The sequence below is a fragment of the Camelus bactrianus genome, chromosome 8 (assembly GCF_048773025.1).
Source record: "Camelus bactrianus isolate YW-2024 breed Bactrian camel chromosome 8, ASM4877302v1, whole genome shotgun sequence".
Lineage (NCBI taxonomy): Eukaryota > Metazoa > Chordata > Mammalia > Artiodactyla > Camelidae > Camelus > Camelus bactrianus.
In genome coordinates this window covers 39,222,879-39,242,855 of record NC_133546.1, presented here as the reverse complement: position 1 = coordinate 39,242,855, position 19,977 = coordinate 39,222,879, and the positions used below count along the sequence as shown (strand labels likewise).

The following is a 19,977-nucleotide window of genomic DNA, read 5'->3' as shown; positions in this document are numbered from 1 at the left end:
GGTATTTATCTCACAGAACTATTTTGGAAATTAAACTAATTAATAACACAAAACAATAAGAATACCTAACACAAGTAAGAACCCAAGAAACAGTTATATGATTATAATACAAAACCAGTTTCTGAAACATGGATAATACAAAACCCACAATGCAAACAAGACACTTTATTGGAATAATTACTAAACAATGAAGCACTAAAGGTATAATTAAGACATTTTAGATATTAGAATTATAAGTGGAATATTTAAAGGATTCACAGATTCATAAGTTGTATTAAGGAATTTAATATCTGAATTTGGGAAAAAAATTTCACAATCACTGAAATGCTTACTTCTTCAAGGAATCTTCTCGGCTGTAAAGATTTGAGAATCTTGTCTCCTGGCCTTGAAAAGTAATTTAAAAAAAATGTTAACTGTAAGCAAGGAGTCAATTAATTATGTATTAATTATCATCTAACATACAAAAAAAAAAATCTGAAATTTTTTTCAAGATAATGAAAATTCCTTAAGGAATGGTACAACTTTAAACTTAGGAAATTAGTAATTAACATTTTTAAAGCAAAGCCATAAAAAAATTAAAGAAAATTCCAGATAGAAACAAAGCATACAGAATTTAAAAAACCCCATCTTTTTATGGAATAACGAGTCAAAGGTAAAAATGCTGGCTCAAAATCAGAGAGAGAGGTAAAAACAGAGAAGGAGAGACAGAGATGGGGCTACGAGCAGAGAAACACCACCAAGGTCTCACTTTCCAAAACCAGAAAGGTAATAGCTAACTAAAACGTTCAGCTAGACTCCATGATAATATAACCCCACTTATGATCTCAAAAGTTATCTGTATGTTGGTAAACAAGCATTTGGTATTTTATAATAATTAAAATTAATCTCTAACCTTATTCAGCCAAATTAATGATATGGTGAAAAAATAAATGCAATTTTGGTACTTAAGTCTTTGCAAAGGAACTTCTAATGGATCATAATTAAACTGAAGAACCTCTTAAACAATGGCTTTATATCCCAAGTTGTGAGGCTGAAAAGATTCCTCTAGTTCTCTCATTTTAAACAGTTTTAGTCCTTTCCCTCATGATCCTGTTATTTGCCATAAATGCTCTTCTCTAGTCCTCTATCTCTTCTCTCTTCAGAGGGAAACAAATGTGAAATACTCTAATAGGGACTTTTTTTTCTTTAGGATTTGAGAACTGTGCATTTTTTTAGACTTGATATGCTACCACATAGCTTCAGTTTATACAAGTGGAGGGTTTCCAATTCCTAGGAATTCTTCTATAATGTACCACTCATCACTCAAATGCAAAGGATAAAGAAGCTACTATACTGAAGTTAATTTCTAAAATGGTATATATCTAATAAGTGTGTATAAATACATACACATATATGTACATATATGTATATGTGTGTGTGTGTATATATATATCTCCAATAATATATCTAACATGTCCAGGTGCCTAACATAGAACCTCGGGAATCACTAGAATCACATTTAATAAACAATAATTAGAATGCCAATATGAGTTAGAACTCCTTGGATTAAGTTAGATTTTATCATATGTTGTCATTTTCATTACTCCTCTAATATTAAAAATTAAATTATATATTATAAAATTAAACATCTTTATGGAGCTCTGAGTAAAATACTTGAAAACATTAGGGACCATTTGAAATTCAAAGTGTCCTTTCCAGAAATTAAATGACATAAAACCAAAGTATCTTTGTCAACCTAATGTTAGAGAATGAGGTGCTAGGAGTTACAAAATAACATTGATTTTAACTAAAAATTTTATACTTTGAAGTTCAACTTGTCCAAGCTTCACATAACAAATATTTAGATACTTACAGCGGTCTCCTCTGAAGAAAGAACACCCTCTACTGCCACTATCTGGTATTGCTTATGTTTCAAATTTCCCACAAATTTCCGAAGCTGCTTGAGACTGCTAGCTTCCAGGTCTTGCTTTAAGAGTTTCTGCATGTCTTGAGAAGGGCATCCAGGATCAAATATTAGTAAACATAAGGTTCGGTTTTTTCTTTCTTCAATTCCAACAACTGTTCGACTATGACCTATCAAAAAAAATCAAAGAACATTGTGTGTGTGTGATCTACCAATCTACATCTATATACAGATATGTTACTATAAAATGTACCCACATATATACAGACACACTATACATACTTTCTGTATATAGTGTGTGGGCACACATGTGCTTAGAATATAAATACAGTCAGTCCCTCTGACATACAGGTTATCTGAGCTCTTTCAGTTCTAAGACAAGAATGTAGTTCTACTTCCTAACCTTCAGTTTTCTTTTGTTCAATTTTAGTTTTCTAAAGGCTTCATGGCAAAAATTCTACTTCTACTATGCCATATATTTTAGTGTTTCTTTTGTAATTCCGTAATCCTTCTCATTCAAATTATCTCAAATGAAAGGATTTGAAATTTACCTACTGGAGAACAAAAACTCTTATGGGTCCAAAAGGTAAACAAAAGTAAATTTATATACACTAGAATTTCAGTGGGAAGGGCTTAATCTTTATAGCTTATATTCCTAAACAATGAAATTCCTAACGCTTACTTCTCCTTATTCCTGTCAACTCAAATCATCCATTCAACAAAATTTATCAAATATCCATACGCCAGGCACTATTCCAGGCAGTCAGCAATACAGAAGCAAACAAAACAAACACTCCTGCCTTCACAGAGCTTATATTCTAATAGGAAGAAACACTATAAACAAGGCAAGTAAGTGAAGTTTATACATGTTAGATAAAGAAAAATTAAGCAGGGAGGAGGAGTAGGAATTGCCAGTGCTGGGGGTGGGGTGAGATAATGAGATGACATTTTTTAAAAGGTGGTCAGGGAAGGCCTGAAAAGTAAGGGATGAACAATAAAGGAAGACTGAACCAGATGGTCTTGAAGATATCAAGGATAGCACCCATGATCGGAATATACTGTAATGACGTTATAGTTCTAAAAATCAAAGGACTATCACAATCCTCTCCTCCTATTATCAGAACCTTAACCTATCCTAAGGCAAAAGCCAATCAAGTGCCTTATTAAGGTATTGTCTTTTAAATTACACTTACTATCTGTAAGGTATACTAACCTTGATGCTGAAGATAGATAGGAGGTTTAGATGTACACATTACTTTTGGACTCCCTTCTCTCTCTGAAGAATAATAGCTCAATATCCATTCAAATAAGCGAGGGTGTGTACCCAAAGGACCAGTTGACTTGTGAAAGTCAACAATACGGCACCTATGAAAAATTGATAAAATGGATTATTCAGTAAATAGTATTTAAAAAAATATTTTCATTAATGGAATTATGAAATACAAAACATTTTAAATTTAGAAATAATTTTATCTCATCATTATTTTCCTAAGAAGAAGGAAAATAAAAATTTTATTTATCTGAAAACCTGTCATTTTATGAGGAGATGACTTAAATAACTGAATAAGGTTGATGACTGGTATAAAAGTTACAAAAATTTTCTGACATAAAATCTCCATTAGTGGTAAATGAGGATCATATTTGATTTTTAAAAGTCTACATGTAACATGAAACATAGAGAATTTTACTCTGAAGTCTCTAAATCTGATGATCAATTAGAAGCTGACTTCTAATTACAATTCCTCAACAGTCATTTGAAGCTGTCAAAATATCCTGAATGTATTTTCTGTCAGCTCTCTCAAATTTCAACAAAAGGCAAGAAAAGAATACCTGTAAAGATCAGAGAAAAACCTGTATGTACCCCCCATATACACCTATCTGCCTTCCATTTGGCACCAGACCATGGTGGTATTATTTCCTCAAGAGGAAGTCAATCTTGAATATTCGTATTATTTTAACCAGAAGCACTAGTCACTTCTCAACAGCTATTTTAAAATGGTAGAGTATAAGCAAAACCAATTAAAAGCTTTATTCTCACTTTAAAGTATAGCACAGATATCCTATCCCTGTCTCTCTTCACCATAAAGTCTCTAAATTCACCCAAATTACAACAGTTGCTATCTTTAGCCTTATCAAGTTTAATATTGATGACTTTCAACTGATTACTACTGAGTTTTAAATGCTAAAATGAACTTCTGGAAAAACTGCCAAAAAGTAATAACACTGCTTTTGAATTAGCAGTTGACTGCAGTCTTAGATGTTGAATCTGAATAGTATCCTACAGACTATAATTCACAGAGAGCAAAAGGAAGACATTTAAATAACTAGCAAACAAATTCAGGGTATAGTAATAAAAAGGCATTACTAAAAAACTAAACTATTTCAGGTACCAAGAAAACAGCTGGATATATTAGGTATTTATAGACAAAAATTTTCCTTTCCCTAAAAATTACTTAAAAACTCAGAACAAGATACAGTATATATAATGTGAAGGTATGAACAGATTGGTGAAAAGGAAAAGAAAGAGAAAAGAAATTCAGAGGACATTAAAGAGAATGAGGACAGACAAGAAAATGGCACACATTTTTGGAAAAATGGAAAGCGGGAGAGAGGAAACGTAAAAGTGACTGCAAAGAAATAGAAACAACTGTCTTAGAACCGGAGAGAGGATAGAAGCCTAATGACATCAGGTATTGGGTAGAGTAGTAGTGGAGCTAAAAATACGAGATTAACTGAATAAAGGGGGCAAATCACTACTCAACTCCCCCTTTCCACCAACGTAGGAGGTGTAGACAAGAGAGTGGAGAATTTTTCTCTGAATGTCCTCTGAGAAAAGATCTCTCTCTATACTGGTATTTGCGAGTTCCCCAACCACACAGCAAACTTCCACTAAGAAATGAAGTCTGCTCATCTGCAAACTTCATGCAATCCTACAGGACCGCCAATCAGCTTTTTAGTGTTTTGTTTCTCACTTTAGGAATAGACAACTAAGGATTTTTAAAAGTTAGAAGAAAGCCTTCAAAATGTGAAAGACTAAATAAATAAACATGAAAACAATTTAACATGGAGGCAGAAAAATACAAGGAATAGGAAAAAATAAAACGTTGGAAAAAGATTCTACATCTATAAAAGGCCATGATGCTATGAAGTTATCCCTTAAATTAAAAAATATGACTGTTAAAATAAAAATTTCAATAGAGTAGTTGGGAGATAAAGTTGAGTAAATCTAGACAGTAAAACAAAAAGCAAAGATTAAAAAAAGTGAGACATGACCAGCAAACTTATAAAGTCAAAGAAGTTCAGTGGGCAACTAACACAGTGGAGTTCCAGAAAGAAGATTAAAGAAAATAGAGGGATGATGATTATCAAACCACAGTTAACCTCTAAGCTCTTAACTTCATGCCAGTCACAGTCCTAAGAACTTTATTATCTCATTTAAATATTACTGAAACTCTTTGAAGCAATTTACATGTTCTTTTATCACTGGCGGTACTGGGGCACAGACAAGTTAAGTCACAGAGCTAGCAAGTAGAAAGCTAGAATCAATTGTAGGCAATCTGACTTCAAAGTCTAAGTTTTTAACCACTACACTGAGATCTTACAGCCTACAATTCCAGATTCAAAAAGAAAAACAAATGTCCAACACAATGAATCAAAGCCCCACATCTAATGGTGAACTTTCATAGTATCAGAGCTAATAAAAAGATGCAAAAAAAACTTCTAGGGAAAATAAATAGGTTATACATAAAGGAATGAAAATTAGATGGTATCTTACCTTCTCATTAGTAATACTGATGGCTAGACATCAACAGATCAACAACTAATCTGATCTGAAAATGACTTTGAGTTTAGAATAATATAGCTACCCAAACTATCACTAAAGTAACAAGACTAGGTACCCTTTCTTAAGAAGCTAACAAAGGAAATGTTCAAGCAAAAGAGAGAAAGGTGAAATCCAGGAAAAATCTAGGATCCAATTCAAGAAAACAGTGAAGAAATGTTACATGATTGGAGCTGTGGAAAGGATCTTGAAGGCAAATAATCCCGACTAGAGCAAACAGGATGACAGCTTCAAGAAAAAGGTGTCCAGGAATAAGGAGTGCCTCAGATTACACAGTAAGCGAAGTTTCTGGAAAAATTAGACTATGATGCAGTCAAACAGTGAAAGGAAAAAGGAAAGGCAATTCTTAAGGAAATTTTTAAAAGCTTTTCAGGAAAGATATAAAATCAGCAATGAATAATATTTACACAGTCATGATGTAAACTCTGACTTTAACTTAATAAAAACTGAGATTTAACCATAAAAATTGAGGGTAAACAGATGGGGGATATAAGCAGAAACAGACAATGTCTAACACTGATAAACCAAGAAAAAGCCATGAAAACATAATTATTTTAAAACAACGGAAGTGATAGCTGCCTCTGAGAAACAGGACTTGAGAACAGAGAAGAGCATGAAACAGGGAATGAGTTCCTGCTTTGCATTATAAGTTTTCATTTTATTTTATTAATGTTATTTAAATTCTGTTTTATCCCTTTGATTAAAAAAAAAAAAACACAAACAACAATAAAAACTTCCCAGATACGACAATTACATTAACTTGGCTTTTGAGGTACATACTTTATCCTTAGGGAGGTCAGAAGTGTATATACTTCACAGGCTCCAATCCACGCCTTTGTTCCCTGTAACCTGTTATTAAGTTGAGAGGCACCCTGAGGATCAAAACCTTCCTTCCATGCATCTTCAATCATAGACTGAATTTTTGGAATGCAAGGAACTGACATACCTAAAATTATACAAAGCAAACATGTAATATGACAGTTACTAAAGTACTGAATAATATCATTTAGCAGTACACCATATACTGGAGAGGAACCTACAATATAGATTTTAAGACAGTTTATTTCTGACATCTACTATCATTTTCTCTTCCTCCAACCAGAATTTAGGTTTTTAATATAAATACCTACTAAAATATTTCTTCATTAAAGCTGTTAATTGTTCCTACTATATATTAATTCATTCTGTATCATACGTACTTTACAGATGGTAAGTTCAGAGTATTGTATTTTACATACCTTTTAAGCAATCATCGTAAGCATCATTTTGTAATAACGACGAAAGCAGCATTTGGAAATTTCTGTAACCACAACCCCAACCTTTGTCACCAAAAGACGAATGAAAGTGATCCACTACTGCAGAAAGCCACACACGCCTCACATCTGTGGCAGCATTCTGATAATACCTATAAAGTGCTTCCATAATTCCTAAAGCAGAAAAGAGATTTAGAAGATTTAGAAGAATATTACCATCTTTCTATGACTGCCTCATGTATTTCCAGTATCAATCTCTTTCTCAAGTGCCACATCTAAATCCTGTCAATTCCATCTTCATTATCTTTTTACTGATGTAACCTTAGTCTGTGTCCTGCTTTTTACTACTACTCAAGTTTCCTAATGCTAGCATATTACTTATTATATGGAACTGAAATTGTTTGCTTCTTTCATTTCTGCATCTGCAGGGCCCAGCACATAAAAGGACACTGTTGAATGTTGTCTCTCCATTTTATTATACATTCTACTGGACATCACTCTCTCTGAAGCTCAGTCCTAGTCAATTTGCTCCCAATTTAAAAACTTCGATAGCTTCCTATCACCTATGGAATAGTTTTAGTCTACAGTATATGAAGCCCACAGCAAGCTACCTTCAAAGTTCCCTTTATTTCAAATCACTCTTCTTGCCGTAATTTTGGCTGTGGCCTAACCGAACACATTAAACATGATTTGACCATGGAGTTTTCATTCAATTACAGTATTTGCTAAGCACTTTTTATATACCTAGCACTATGCTAAGCACTGAGAATACAAAAAACGTATATGATGACATTCCTTGAAGTCTTCTGGACCCAGATTATATAAATGCAACAGTATGGATAAACAAGGTGTTAGGACAGGGTACACCTGACTCTCTCCCTCTCCTCCTTCCAGTATACTTTTCCTGTGTTTCAAAATCCTACAGACACTTTCAGGAGCAAATGCTATGGTCTTCATAGACCCTTTTCCTGATTCCAACCGTCTCCCCCCACAAAAAAGGTCCTCGTTGAACAATCGCTGAATGATTTATTTGTTGTGCCCCCCAGGTACTGACCATATTCTGTCAGGGCAGAATACTACAGCTTTTTGTGTGTACTTAACAGACTCTGGGAAGCTTATGGGCAGGAAAGTCTTACTGGATAGCCCATACCTTCTCATATAGAATGTGGCACCAAAAAGACAATCACTACATGCTTTAGTTGGATAAAGAGTATCCTATAGGAAAATGGGGTTCTGTCTTTAAAAAGGTAGAGTCAATAAATCAAAACAAATTAACCAAGAGTTGTAGCTGGGCCTACACCATGAAGGACAGACATATAGCTCATTATAACCATTTCCAAGGAACTTAAAAAGATTAGACTTACAGTCAAGAAAAAGAACAATTAAAATGCTATATAACTGAGTACTAAATGTTAAGCATGGAATGGGTACTCTAGGAATTCAGAGAAATTAATATGAGATTCATTATCATAGACTTTGATGAAGAAATCAAGATTTGAAAGAGATCTTTAAGAATTAGGGGGAGTAACAGAAAAAAAAATATGCATCCTAATGTACTTTGGCATAGTTATTACTAACTCAATGGTGCCCCACTGTCTAGGTAATATTGTTCTAGCAACCACATAATATAACTTGCTTTTAAGGGAAAATTTCCACGTAATAAAGTTTTTCATTTCTTAGCACCTAAATCTCTATGTATTTTCCAAGATAAAACAATTTTTTGTTAAATTATATTCTATTGTTAAAATAATAACAAGAGACTCTTCAAATGATAGCTGCTCCAATTAACATTTGCATAACTAACAAAAAAATAAAAACCTTATTTGGAACTCTGGATTTCCTGGATCTAGATGTCTGTTTCCTTCCCAAGGTCAGAGAAGTTTTCAGAGAGCCAGTGTCTGCTGGTGGGGAGCCTTAGACTTGGCTGATGCCCTGGTTTTTCATGCTTGGTTCCCTAGCTTTCACAGCTGCCACCCAGAGGATGCCCCTTGACAGTCAGGCTCTGGTGGCTAGGACAGCTTGCATTCCTGGTTCCCACGGGACTACAGCCGTCTAAAAGATGATTCTTGGAAGGCTGCCACCCTTAGGGCAGCACACAGGTGTATCCTCTCATGCAGTATTAAAAGGCAAACATTTAAAAAGTGTCACCATACAACGTGTGAGTCAGAATACACTGATACAAATGTACATTACAACCATTTTAGAAAACAGCTCCATAATAAAGTTAATTATGCACATGCTCTTTAATCTAGTATTTTCAGTCTGGATGTTCGAGAAACTCCTGAGGAGGAAGCCTGTTTATAATCTGTAAGAATAAAACACTGGAAACAACCTAAGTCTTATAAGAAAATACTACGTAGCAATCAAAATGAATGAAATACAGTTAAAGAATCAACATATCTGAACAAATCCAATTAGAGCATATATATTGTATACCAATTTATATGTGGTTTAAAATAGAAAATACTATATATTGTTATGGAAACCCACACATAGGATAAAATTATTAAAACATACATAAGACTGAAAAACACCAAATTCAGGATAATGATTCCCTTTGTGGAGGAGGAGGGATTAGAATCAAAGAGGGGCACACAAAGGGTTTAAAATACACATGAAAGGTTTCACAACTTTATTAAATTTCATAAAAGTTGGGTGGTGGGAACAAAGCTGTTTCCATATAATTTTTCTTTCCTTTTTTAAACTGTATTAACAGATGTGTTTTTTCAAATGTTAAAAACATCAGGTAAAAAGGCATTCTTTGGAACAAGGCAGATCTGATTGTGAATACCAGCTGGGCCAATGACTAGCTATGTAACCTTACCTTGGGAAGGTAATTTGACGTCTCTAAGTCACAATTACCTCATCCAGAAAATGTAACAGTAAACAAGATTTTTGTTTTGAGAGTTACATGATATAATACATATAAAGGTTTAATGTCTAAAACTGTACTGAACAATATGGTATCACTATTGACACGTGGCTATTCAAACACTTGAAATGTGGCTTGTCCAAATTGAGATGTTCTGTAAAGTGTAAAATACACATTGGATTTTAAAGAATGTACAAAGATTGCAAAATATCTCATGAATAGTTTTTAATACTGATTACATGTTGAAATAATATTATGAACACACTGGGTTTAAAAATATCAAAATTAATTTCAACTAGTCCTTTTTATTTTTTCTAATGTAATTACTGGAAATTTAAAATTATTTATGTGGCTCACTTATATTCTATTAGACAGCATTTATCTAGAACACAGGAAGCACTCAAGAAAAACTTATAAAATGTTTGTTTTCAAATGTCAAATAAATTAACAGAATATAAAAGTGAGTTATTTTTAAGTGAATTACTTACTGTAAAAATAGAAGCTCAGAAGTTTTAAAACAACATATTTTAAACAATTATTTGATCACACAGTCTCATATAAAATTATATAAACTGTGGGTTAGTAAATTAAACAAAATTCAAATAATTCTGATTACTACTTCAGTGATGTATGGAATATAAGAACCATGATTTGGATATTTAAATACTCACCAGAAGTTTTTGTTTTTCCATCATCAATACCCATAGCTAGTGATTCCATCATATCAGCTTTTCTTCTATGAAATTCAGATGGATGCATTCTTCCCCTATTTACTTCTGTCTCCATATTTCGTAGCTGCTGTTGTTTGTACCCTCCAGAATTATCTAAACCATATTGTCTCTGTTGAACATAAAAGCAAATGGCTTAATTTTTATGTCCCTTTATGTCAATGAGGATGGAAACTTACCACTATTTTATTTATCTGGAAATAAACATCTGAAACATCTTCATTTATAGATTTTCATACAAGTCAACTTAAAGATTGTTAGGGAAAATAAGTCACACATACACACAAAAATCCCTGAGTTAATAACAGCCTTTCTCTACAAACAATCATCACTGAAAGAGACTTATTCTCCTTGTAGTGGGGAAAGTAGAGAATCCTGTCTTCCTACTAAAGGTACTGTGAAAGGCAGACAAGTTCTGACCATTTGCTGATTTTTTTAAGAAAAACTGTCAATACTTGTTTTTTGGTTCCCAGACTAGCCTACAAAGGCCTAATTAATTCATAATTCACTTAGGTATTCATTCTGTATAGTAAATGAACTACATTTTTGCACACTGGCAGAGAATCTTAAATAATATGTTAAAACAGCCCCTATGGAAAATGTTTCTAAGATCTAAACAACTAAGCTGCAAAATTACATAATAAATTCTCTTAAATATTGAAAACTTTTGTATTGATAATTTTCAAAATTATATAGAGCAAAGAAGATTTAGGAATAGCCAACTTTCTTTTTTCCTTTGAATCCTGGTGGGAAAATAATTTTGCAAATAAATGAATCATGAACGAGAAAAACAGCCTTAAAGAAAGAATGAGACGTTCTCACACATAACTATGTGCAAGATATTGGAGAAAAAAAGTCAGAGGTCAAATGAGCACAGGAAGATTATGAGATGTACACTGCATATTTGTATATTAAAGGCTCTGAGAAGACCTCAAGTTTACAAACCTGTTTAACTGAACACTTTCACATCTATTCAATGATAAACCCTTTTTATTCACACATTATCCTATTAGCACACAGTAAAGGAACATTTAAAAACCCTGTGAGCATTATTAACACAAACGACATCATAGTCCACAGCAAATTTTCTACTAAAAAAAGTAGAAAAAGCTGTTGAAATTTTAAAAACATTAAAAATATAATAGATGCTACCAGTTTAGCTCAACAGATATACCACCACTCATCTGAGATAAATGTAGTCTCAAATATCATCAGAAAGCATTTTCCATTAAAAATGGCTCTTTCTAAATGCCTGAATTGCAGTCACTAAAAGAATTTAAGACTCAGACAGGAGACATTCATTCTGAGTTTCTATGTTAAGCATCTATACAAACTGCTAAAATTCCGAGTCTCAGTTTCCTAATTGTCCCATCAACATAGGTTTGAATCCAGGCTTCACCATTTAACACTGCCCAACCTGAGCAAGTTAAGCATTCTTTGTCTCCATTTCTTCATCTGCTGTAAAAAAAAATAAAAATCTAAAATAACTTCTTTATGGAGTTGTGAAGATTTTGAAATACTTTATATGAAATGTTTACCCCAGCATGACCAGAATGAGTACTTATAAATGGTGGTTGTTATGAACCCTAAAAAAAAAAAAAGTAGAAAAATACTTTATATAATAAAGACAAAGATAATATTCTGAAATCTTGACAGCATGTTTGAAAAATATGAACTCTACCAAACCAAAACATTCTTATTAATCTCTGTACCTGCAGCTTCTGAAATTCTTCCATTTCTTGTCTTGATTCTTCAGATCTCCTCTTTCTGTCTTCTTCTTGTTGAAGCTGATGAGCCAATTCTAGATCTCCAGAACACTGGACTCTATCCATGCCTATTACATATTTTTAATGTTATAGAATAAGGTTAACTACTGAAATCAAACCTCACTTAAATGTTAAACATATTTTTAAATGGAGGAAATGCTATTATTTTGCCATTTACTCATAACTATGATGTCACAGAAACACTGAGTACAAATCTAGCAGAACTTGAACTGCTTCTGTAAGGGTATAACACTCCTCTTAAATCACTAATATTCACTGAGTGTTTAGGCTATGACAAGGACTTATTAAGTATCTCATTTGGATCCTCTTAACAACCTTAGAAAGTTAGATATTATTATCTACTGAGGAAACCACAACTTAGAGAAATTAAGTAACATCCTTGAGTAGTGCTTCTTATTAACCCTAATAAGGCAGATTGGTTTTTAAAAGAAACACTGGGAGGGAAAAAAGGAAATAAAAAAGAACATAAAAATATGTTTGCAAATTTTTCGCAAATGCAAAACTATGTTACAGATATTAGACCATAACTTAATTACAATGTAGCCCCAAGCAAATAGTACAACTATGCAACACCTTGCCCTTTTCCCTCTCTGTCCAGTGTCCCACAGATCCATTAGTCAGTGGCTTCTGGCCAGCATCTCCTTGACCTCCCAATTTGATGGTTTACTTATGTATTAAATATTCTTTCTTTCCTTTCAAATCTTTCAGCCTCTGCTATATCTTTCTATTTGGTCTCCACATCCATTGCTGCAGATATGCAATTCAAAACTGATTTTTAGCATACTTCTGAGGCTATCTACAGTGATTTACTCAGACCGTATCTTTCTCTCATTACCTACTAGAGGCTTACAGAAAACTTTATGTACCCATACAAAGCTTATCATAAACAAAGTAAGAATTATCAGACATTTCAACTTCAGAGGGTTATTCTTCCACAGTAATTAGTAGAGAACCACCCACAGTAGAGGACTGTTCCATCTTTGCTCCAGCAATTCTCATCTTGGTATTAGGCTGAGAAAGCAGGTAATGCTGTCTATGGACATCACTAACTGGTACTAGGATCACTGATAATGAACACTAAAGACTCCTGCAGTAAAAGGAGATATCTATGTACCTTAAGAAACCAAAATCTAGTAAAACACAACTGGTTTCTCCTAGGGTCCACTTTGTATTTTGTTTCAATGGAACTGTGAAACTCATATAGGATCTTTCCACTTTTAAAAAAGACAGGGGACAGAGGAAAACTTCAGAATCTCTTATAAAACTAGTAAGTGGTAGTAAATAAGCTAGGCAAGCAGCTGGAAATGCACTTGAAAAACTTTTAAGCCACATAGTTTACATTCTTTTTCATATGTGCCATATGGCAGCTTCCTAGTTCATAAACAATTTTTACTGACAAGAGGCTAAATTGAATTACTTCAAGCTGCTGGAAGAATGGCCTCAACTTATAAATCAAACAGATTTTAAAAATTGTACAATATTTCACTGTCTTCTAAATACTGATACTCTTGGGGAAAAGCCGGGATGAATACCCGTAGTTCAGATGCTGTTCACAACAGTTCATCCTTTGTAACTTTTCTGTGAAAAAAACTTCTAAAAAAAAGTTGGAAGCCATATTGGAATTTTTTAAGGGAAGACTTATTTTTAACCATTGTGCTTCCCCCCCCCATATCACTAACTTAAAAAGCAGATAGTGTCCTAAAAGTAGAAATTAAATCATGACATGCTTATTTTTAAACATACAGGCATACCTTGTGCAAAGCTGCTTTCTTCCAAATGCAAGTCAACATGTTCCTGGAGAATATGGTAATTTGTACAGATGAGCCCACACATAGGGCAATCATAGAGTGGTTGATCACAGCCTGTATTAGAGATATAATTCAGTTAGTTTTATTTTTAAAACTTTTAGATTTTTCACCCCAAGTCAAAGACTGTCTACTATCCACTAACTTCATTAAATAAAAAAAAGCTCTTTGTAGTTGGGTTTAAAGCAACTTTTCTACTTCTAGAGTCAAGATGGAAGACTGAGCATAAGCACAAACCTCTCTTATCCTACAATAAAAGAAAATATTAATAATAAACATTCATATCTATAGTCAAAACAAGAAAAGTAGAAAGGAAAGTCAAATGTTAAGTAGAGGCCAGGCTAGATATGGGCCAAATTCTCAGCAACCTCCAAACTACGTGGTTAAGTGCAGAATTCAGATATTCAGCAAAAAGTTGGGCATTGGGATCAAACTGTCTAGTTGGGAGCATAAGATCAAAGAGCTGCATCCATCAACCAGCACTGTAGACAGACAGGTGTAGCTTGCCCAGGACAAAAGAAGTGGTACCTCTGTGAGACCAAGATCTGGCTGATACTGGGTAAAGAAGATATTATTATGGTATCAGGGACTGCAAACTAAAACAAGATAGCACTACACACATATTAGAATGGCCAAAATTTGAAACACTGACAACACCAAATGCTGGCAAGGGTGTGAGCAACAGGAACTTTCATTCATTGCTGCTGGCAGTGCAAAATGGTACATTCACCATGGAAGAGTTTCGCAGTTTCTTATGAAAATAAACACATTGTTACCCTATGATCCAGAATTATATTACTTGTAGTATTTACCCAAATGAACTGAAAACTTCTGTCCACAAAAAACCAGTACGTGGATGTTTACAGCAGCTTTGATCATGATTGCCAAAACCTGAAAGCAACCAAGATGTCCTTCAGTAGGTGAATAAATAAACTGTGGTGCACCCAGACAATGGAATATCATTCAATGCTTAAAAAAAAAAAGAGCTATCAAGGCATAAAAAGACATGGAGGAAACTTAAATGTATATTGCTACGTGAAAGAAACCAATCTGAAAAAGCTATATATTGTATTACTCCAATTATATGACATTCTGGAAAAGGCAAAAATATGGAGACAGGAAAAAGAGATCAGTGGTTGCCAGTGGTCAGGATAAGGGCAGGATGAATAGGTGAAGCACACAGGATTTTTAGTGAAACTATATTAATAGTGAAACTATTCTGTATGATTCTAAATGGTGGTTTCATACATTTGTCAAAACCTGTAGAATATACAACACCAAGAGTGAACCCCAATGTAAACTATGGACCTTGAGTGATACAGATGTGTCTATGTAGGTTCATTTATTTTTAACAAATGTATCATTTAGTATGGGTTGAGGATAGTGGAGGAAGTTGTGAGTGTATGGGGACAGGGAGTACAATGGTACGCTCTGTACTTCCTACTCAATTTTGCTGTGAAACTGAAACTTCCTAAAAATAATGATTACTGAATTTCAAAAAATGAATCTATGCACTCTTCTTAACCTTTTATAAAAATTAACTCAAATGAATCAGATTTAAATGTAAAATTCAAAACTATAAAACCTCTAGAAGATAACATGGGAAAGATGACCTTGGGTTTGACAGTTTTTTTTTTCCCCTCTTTTTTTGGGCAAAGAATTTTGACATAACATCAAAAGCATAATCCATGACAGAAGAAACCAAGTAAGTCTGCATTTCATTAAAAGTAAAAACTTCTGCTCTGTGAAAGACACTGTTAAGAGAATGAAAAGACAAGTCCCAGACTGGGAGAAAATATTTGAAAAGCACATATCTGAAAAAGGACTTGCACCCAAAATGTATGAAATTACTCTTAAAACTCAACAGGAAGAAAGAAATACATGATTCTAAATGTGTATGCACCAACAAAAGAGCCTCAAAACACATGAAACAAATCCTGATAGAGCTGAAAGGAAAAACAGACAAACATACAATTATAATTAGGGACTTCAAATCCTTTTCAAAAACTGGTAGAACTGCTACAGAGGAAATCAACAAAGACACAGAAGATCTGAACACAACCAAGCAACATGCTCTAACTGAAAAAATACAGAACACTTGACCCAACAGTAGAATACACTTTTTCCCCCAAGTATCTCTGGAACATGTATTACAATAAGCCATATACCATATCTTAGGCCATAAAACAAGATTCAACAAATACAGAAGAACTTAAATCATAGAGTGTGTTCTCTGATCATAACAGAATCAAACTAAAACTAGAACTCAATAACAGAAAATCTGAGTCCCAAACAGTCCAGATGCCATTGGGCCGGGGGTAAATAAAAGATTGTTCTCTGGAAACTGGATTCTGGGTGTATTTCTCCTAGAAAGGGTCTAAAATGTGGAACCTTTCAATGTAGCTGAAACATTATTTGCGTCAAATCTCTTTTCTATTATTGCATTTTCATGTTGCAGTAACAAGTGAACAACGTTACAAACTGATTTCAAAATCACATTTGTAGTAATGTGATTTACCAACAACTTTTTAATTAAGTTGAGACTACTACTTATACAAAATGAACACTTTACCTTCTAATGGAGTGTCTAAAAGATTGGCATGCTTTATTTTCACATGAGTTTCCATATCTTGACTACAATTCTCTATTTTTCCACAGAATGGACATTCAGGAGGACTATACATTGTTTCATAAATTGATTCTTTTATTTTGGTTTGGTCACACTGTTTTCCTTTACTTTTCAGGAATTTTCTAGATTCAGTTAAGTTGTCCAAATACAAGTCTTTATGTTTTAAAGTAGCATCCTTAGGCAGGCTTTGAGCTGAAATTTTTGGATGATTAGATGCACAAGCTGAATGAATACTTGAATTAACTTCCATTCTACTTTGTAGGGTGCTGTCCTTCCTGTTATCTGAAGTTCCATACTGGATTGTATTAATCCTCTCAAAGTTTCTTTCTCGTTCATTTTGCTCAAAATGTGCAGTTTCAATATGAAAACACATTTCATCATAATTCACACCTGACAACTTGCAAAATGGGCATATAACTTCATTTTCCATGTGGACAATTAAGAGGTGAGACTTCATGTCTGGTTCTGAGGTTACTGTTTCACCACAAATATCACAAGATAGCATTGTACAGCAGGTAACTAGAAAAGAATACAATATTATCTTAAATTAGAAAGTAAGAGTTGAAGAAAAGAAAATGTATTTTATCAAGTGATTTGAAGCAATTACTTGTTTTTTAAAACTAGATTATCTACATGAAGAAATTTTCAACGTACTTACTGTTTTTCAAATATAAAATTTATTTTATAAATAAATCTCAACCAAAATCTCACTACTTTATTTCAAGTTTATGGTTTTGATAAAACAAACAGTAATAATGAAAATTCAAATAAATAATTTTTCAAATATTTCAAAAAGTGTCTGGTCTGAAGTAGAGAAAAAAACAATGTTTATAAAATTGCCAAGGTAAGGTAAGTCAGGTAAGAGAAGAAGAAATCTTATCAACTGATATAGCTAAATACAAAACTTTAAAGTTATGTTTAAATGAATTGGGTAAATAAACACATTTTAATGATAGGTGTTAACAGTTAAAGAGCCGGATATATATCAAACTAATTTAAGTACCATTATTAACATTCCATATGGAGGAAACCCTGCCTCAGATACCTCACCACCGCCAAAAAATGGTTAGCCAAAATGCTAACTCAGTCAGGCTCCAGAGGCTGTACAGCCAACCCAAAGAAAAGCGGACCGAGCAAAGTAGAAAAAAGCAGTGATTCTAGAGGCCAGGGAACCGTATTATAATCTCAGGTTTCGTAATTTTAGGTAAGACACCTCATTTCTTTGAGGTTCAGTCTATAAAATGAGTTGTACTAAAGCAGCAATCATTTCTGAGTTTCACAGATTAACAAAATATTGGCGACCGACAAAAAGGTTAATTTGGCTAAAAAATAAGAAAACAATCACCGCTACAACCTTTCTACTACAGACTATTGTTCAGCTAAAAACTACTTAAAAACAAACAGGAAAAGAAAAATAAGGAAACTATTTCCATCATTTAAATAAATTTAACTTTATAAGAACTCTACACTATCCTCATTTTTCTCATTTTCCTTCAGACAAGTGAAAATAGTCTCTAATTTTAGATAGAAATTCTCCCAAACCTCTTGTAGGAAGAGCGTCGCACCCAGAGTTTCTTCCTTTCTCGCGGCTGGGACTGGATTAGATACAGGATACGCTTTAACTCCTCAACACTTTGATCAGAACAAGTGGATGAGAGATGTACGGAAGCCGGCAACAAGCGCTCGGATGGTTAAGTGGTGAGGAAGCAATAACCGGAATGTCACAAGGCCAAGCCTGACCAAAGGTCCGCGCCGAAGTCCCGATCCAGGACAAGAAACCAGCCCAGACACCAATTAGATCAAAGCATTGGGCCTAGGGAACGAGAGTTGGGGCGGTCAGTTTCTACTGGCTCGGAGATCCGGCCGCAGCCACACTGCCCTGTGTTCGGCTTCCTCTTCGGGTCCCACTGCTGACGCCGTCTGGCTCGCGGGCAGAGGAGTGCGTGCGCAGCGTCGGTTAACTTTTTCGGCCTGAAAGACTGAGGCAGACTCTCTCTGTTCTCAAAGATTCACGGTTAACCGAGAAAAGAACCAGCGACTCCAAAAAACTTCAGCCCCCACTGACAAATTCAAAAAAGCGCTTCCTCTGTCTCCCGGAAGGGAAGGACTCCCAACATGCACCGCTCCACGCCGATCTGGGTTGTAGTGCATTCTGGGAGTCGTAGTCATTTTTTGCATCTTCCTATTGAGGTTCCAACTCCTAATTTACAGGGAGAGACCCTGGGCTAGAGGTCTTTATGAATGAAGTCCGAGGGAGGGTCCTAGGGCATTACACGAATCCACAATACCCCATTATCCAGGGGCATGACTGAGTAGCGCTGTTATCAGCAAGGAGCTTATAATGCTACTACGTGCCAAACTCCAAATTATGGAGGATGACCAAGACATGTTCTTGCCTCAAGGTTACAACGTATCTTGTTTTCTAAATTAAAAACAGGAAACAGCTCTTGGCATTTAAAAAGTACAACAGTAAAATTTTAAAAAAATGTATCAATGGAGAAGATAACTCAAATTTTTCAGAAAAGAGAACAAATAACAGAGATGGAAAACGGGAGCTATTTCATGGAAGGAATCATGTGTTATTTATCTTGTATATTCTGTGCCTAGCACTACATGTAGAAAACAGTCTGTTTTTAATACTGTTCAACCCCAAGGAGGATTACAAGGCTTTATGTGTGTTATACTGCTTTAGAGTACTTTATCTGGAGTTATTCATTTCAGATACCAGTGACTACTTTTTGGTAAAAAATCCACAGACGTTATATAATCCAAAAATTTAAATAAATGGCTGACTGAAAAGCTTGAAACAAATGAGCAGAACACATAGAAAGAAGTGAATGAAGCTGAAAGAAAGAAAGAGACTTTGTAAAGCTCCATGAGGTTAGGATTTTTATCCGTTATGTACACTGTTTTACCCCCAACATCTATAACAATGCCTGGCACAGATTAGGCCCTCCATCTGTACTGCGTTGTAAAATGGACGAACGAACGAACGAATGAATGAACGAACGAATCAGCGAATCGATGAACAACGAAAGAGTGAGAAAATTGACAGGCGGCACGGAGGACTAGGGCAGCAGGACACACTACTGCCACATCAACCGCACCGGATTAAAATCCCGGAGTCCGCGCAGACGCCGGCTCCTCTTCGGGTGGGTG

The 19,977-nt window shown here is 34.4% G+C and overlaps 1 protein-coding gene across 3 annotated transcripts; it reads right to left on the bottom strand.

Moving 5' to 3' along the window:
- Nucleotides 1–145: 145 nt before the first annotated feature.
- ZUP1 (zinc finger containing ubiquitin peptidase 1) lies at nucleotides 146–19,950 on the bottom strand. Of its 3 annotated transcripts, none has more exons than XM_074368456.1 (10): nucleotides 18,361–19,890; nucleotides 16,762–17,337; nucleotides 14,136–14,246; nucleotides 12,310–12,431; nucleotides 10,541–10,709; nucleotides 6,983–7,171; nucleotides 6,525–6,690; nucleotides 3,117–3,268; nucleotides 1,853–2,073; nucleotides 146–384 (listed from the first exon to the last, which is right to left on the bottom strand). In XM_074368456.1, exons 2-10 carry the CDS (start codon nucleotides 17,321–17,323, stop codon nucleotides 337–339), a joined length of 1,740 nt encoding a protein of 579 aa, XP_074224557.1. In that variant the 5' UTR covers nucleotides 17,324–17,337; nucleotides 18,361–19,890; the 3' UTR covers nucleotides 146–336. The 3 variants fall into 3 exon arrangements, with proteins under 3 accessions (XP_074224557.1, XP_074224558.1, XP_045380400.1); XM_074368457.1 differs by having other exon boundaries at nucleotides 17,209–17,337; nucleotides 18,361–19,885; XM_045524444.2 differs by lacking the exons at nucleotides 16,762–17,337; nucleotides 18,361–19,890 and adding an exon at nucleotides 19,926–19,950.
- Between the last annotated feature and the right edge of the window lie 27 nt (nucleotides 19,951–19,977).

Excerpts from the sequence above, each read along its gene's own strand:
- ZUP1 (XM_074368456.1), bottom strand. The coding sequence starts at position 17,323 with ATGCTATCTTGTGATATTTGTGGTGAAACAGTAACCTCAGAACCAGAC. Across the intron at positions 14,247-16,761 it reads TTTAGACACTCCATTAGAAG|GCTGTGATCAACCACTCTAT; the intron begins GTAAAGTGTTCA and ends TCTCTAATACAG. Across the intron at positions 3,269-6,524 it reads CTGACCTCCCTAAGGATAAA|GTGCCGTATTGTTGACTTTC; the intron begins GTATGTACCTCA and ends AATTTTTCATAG.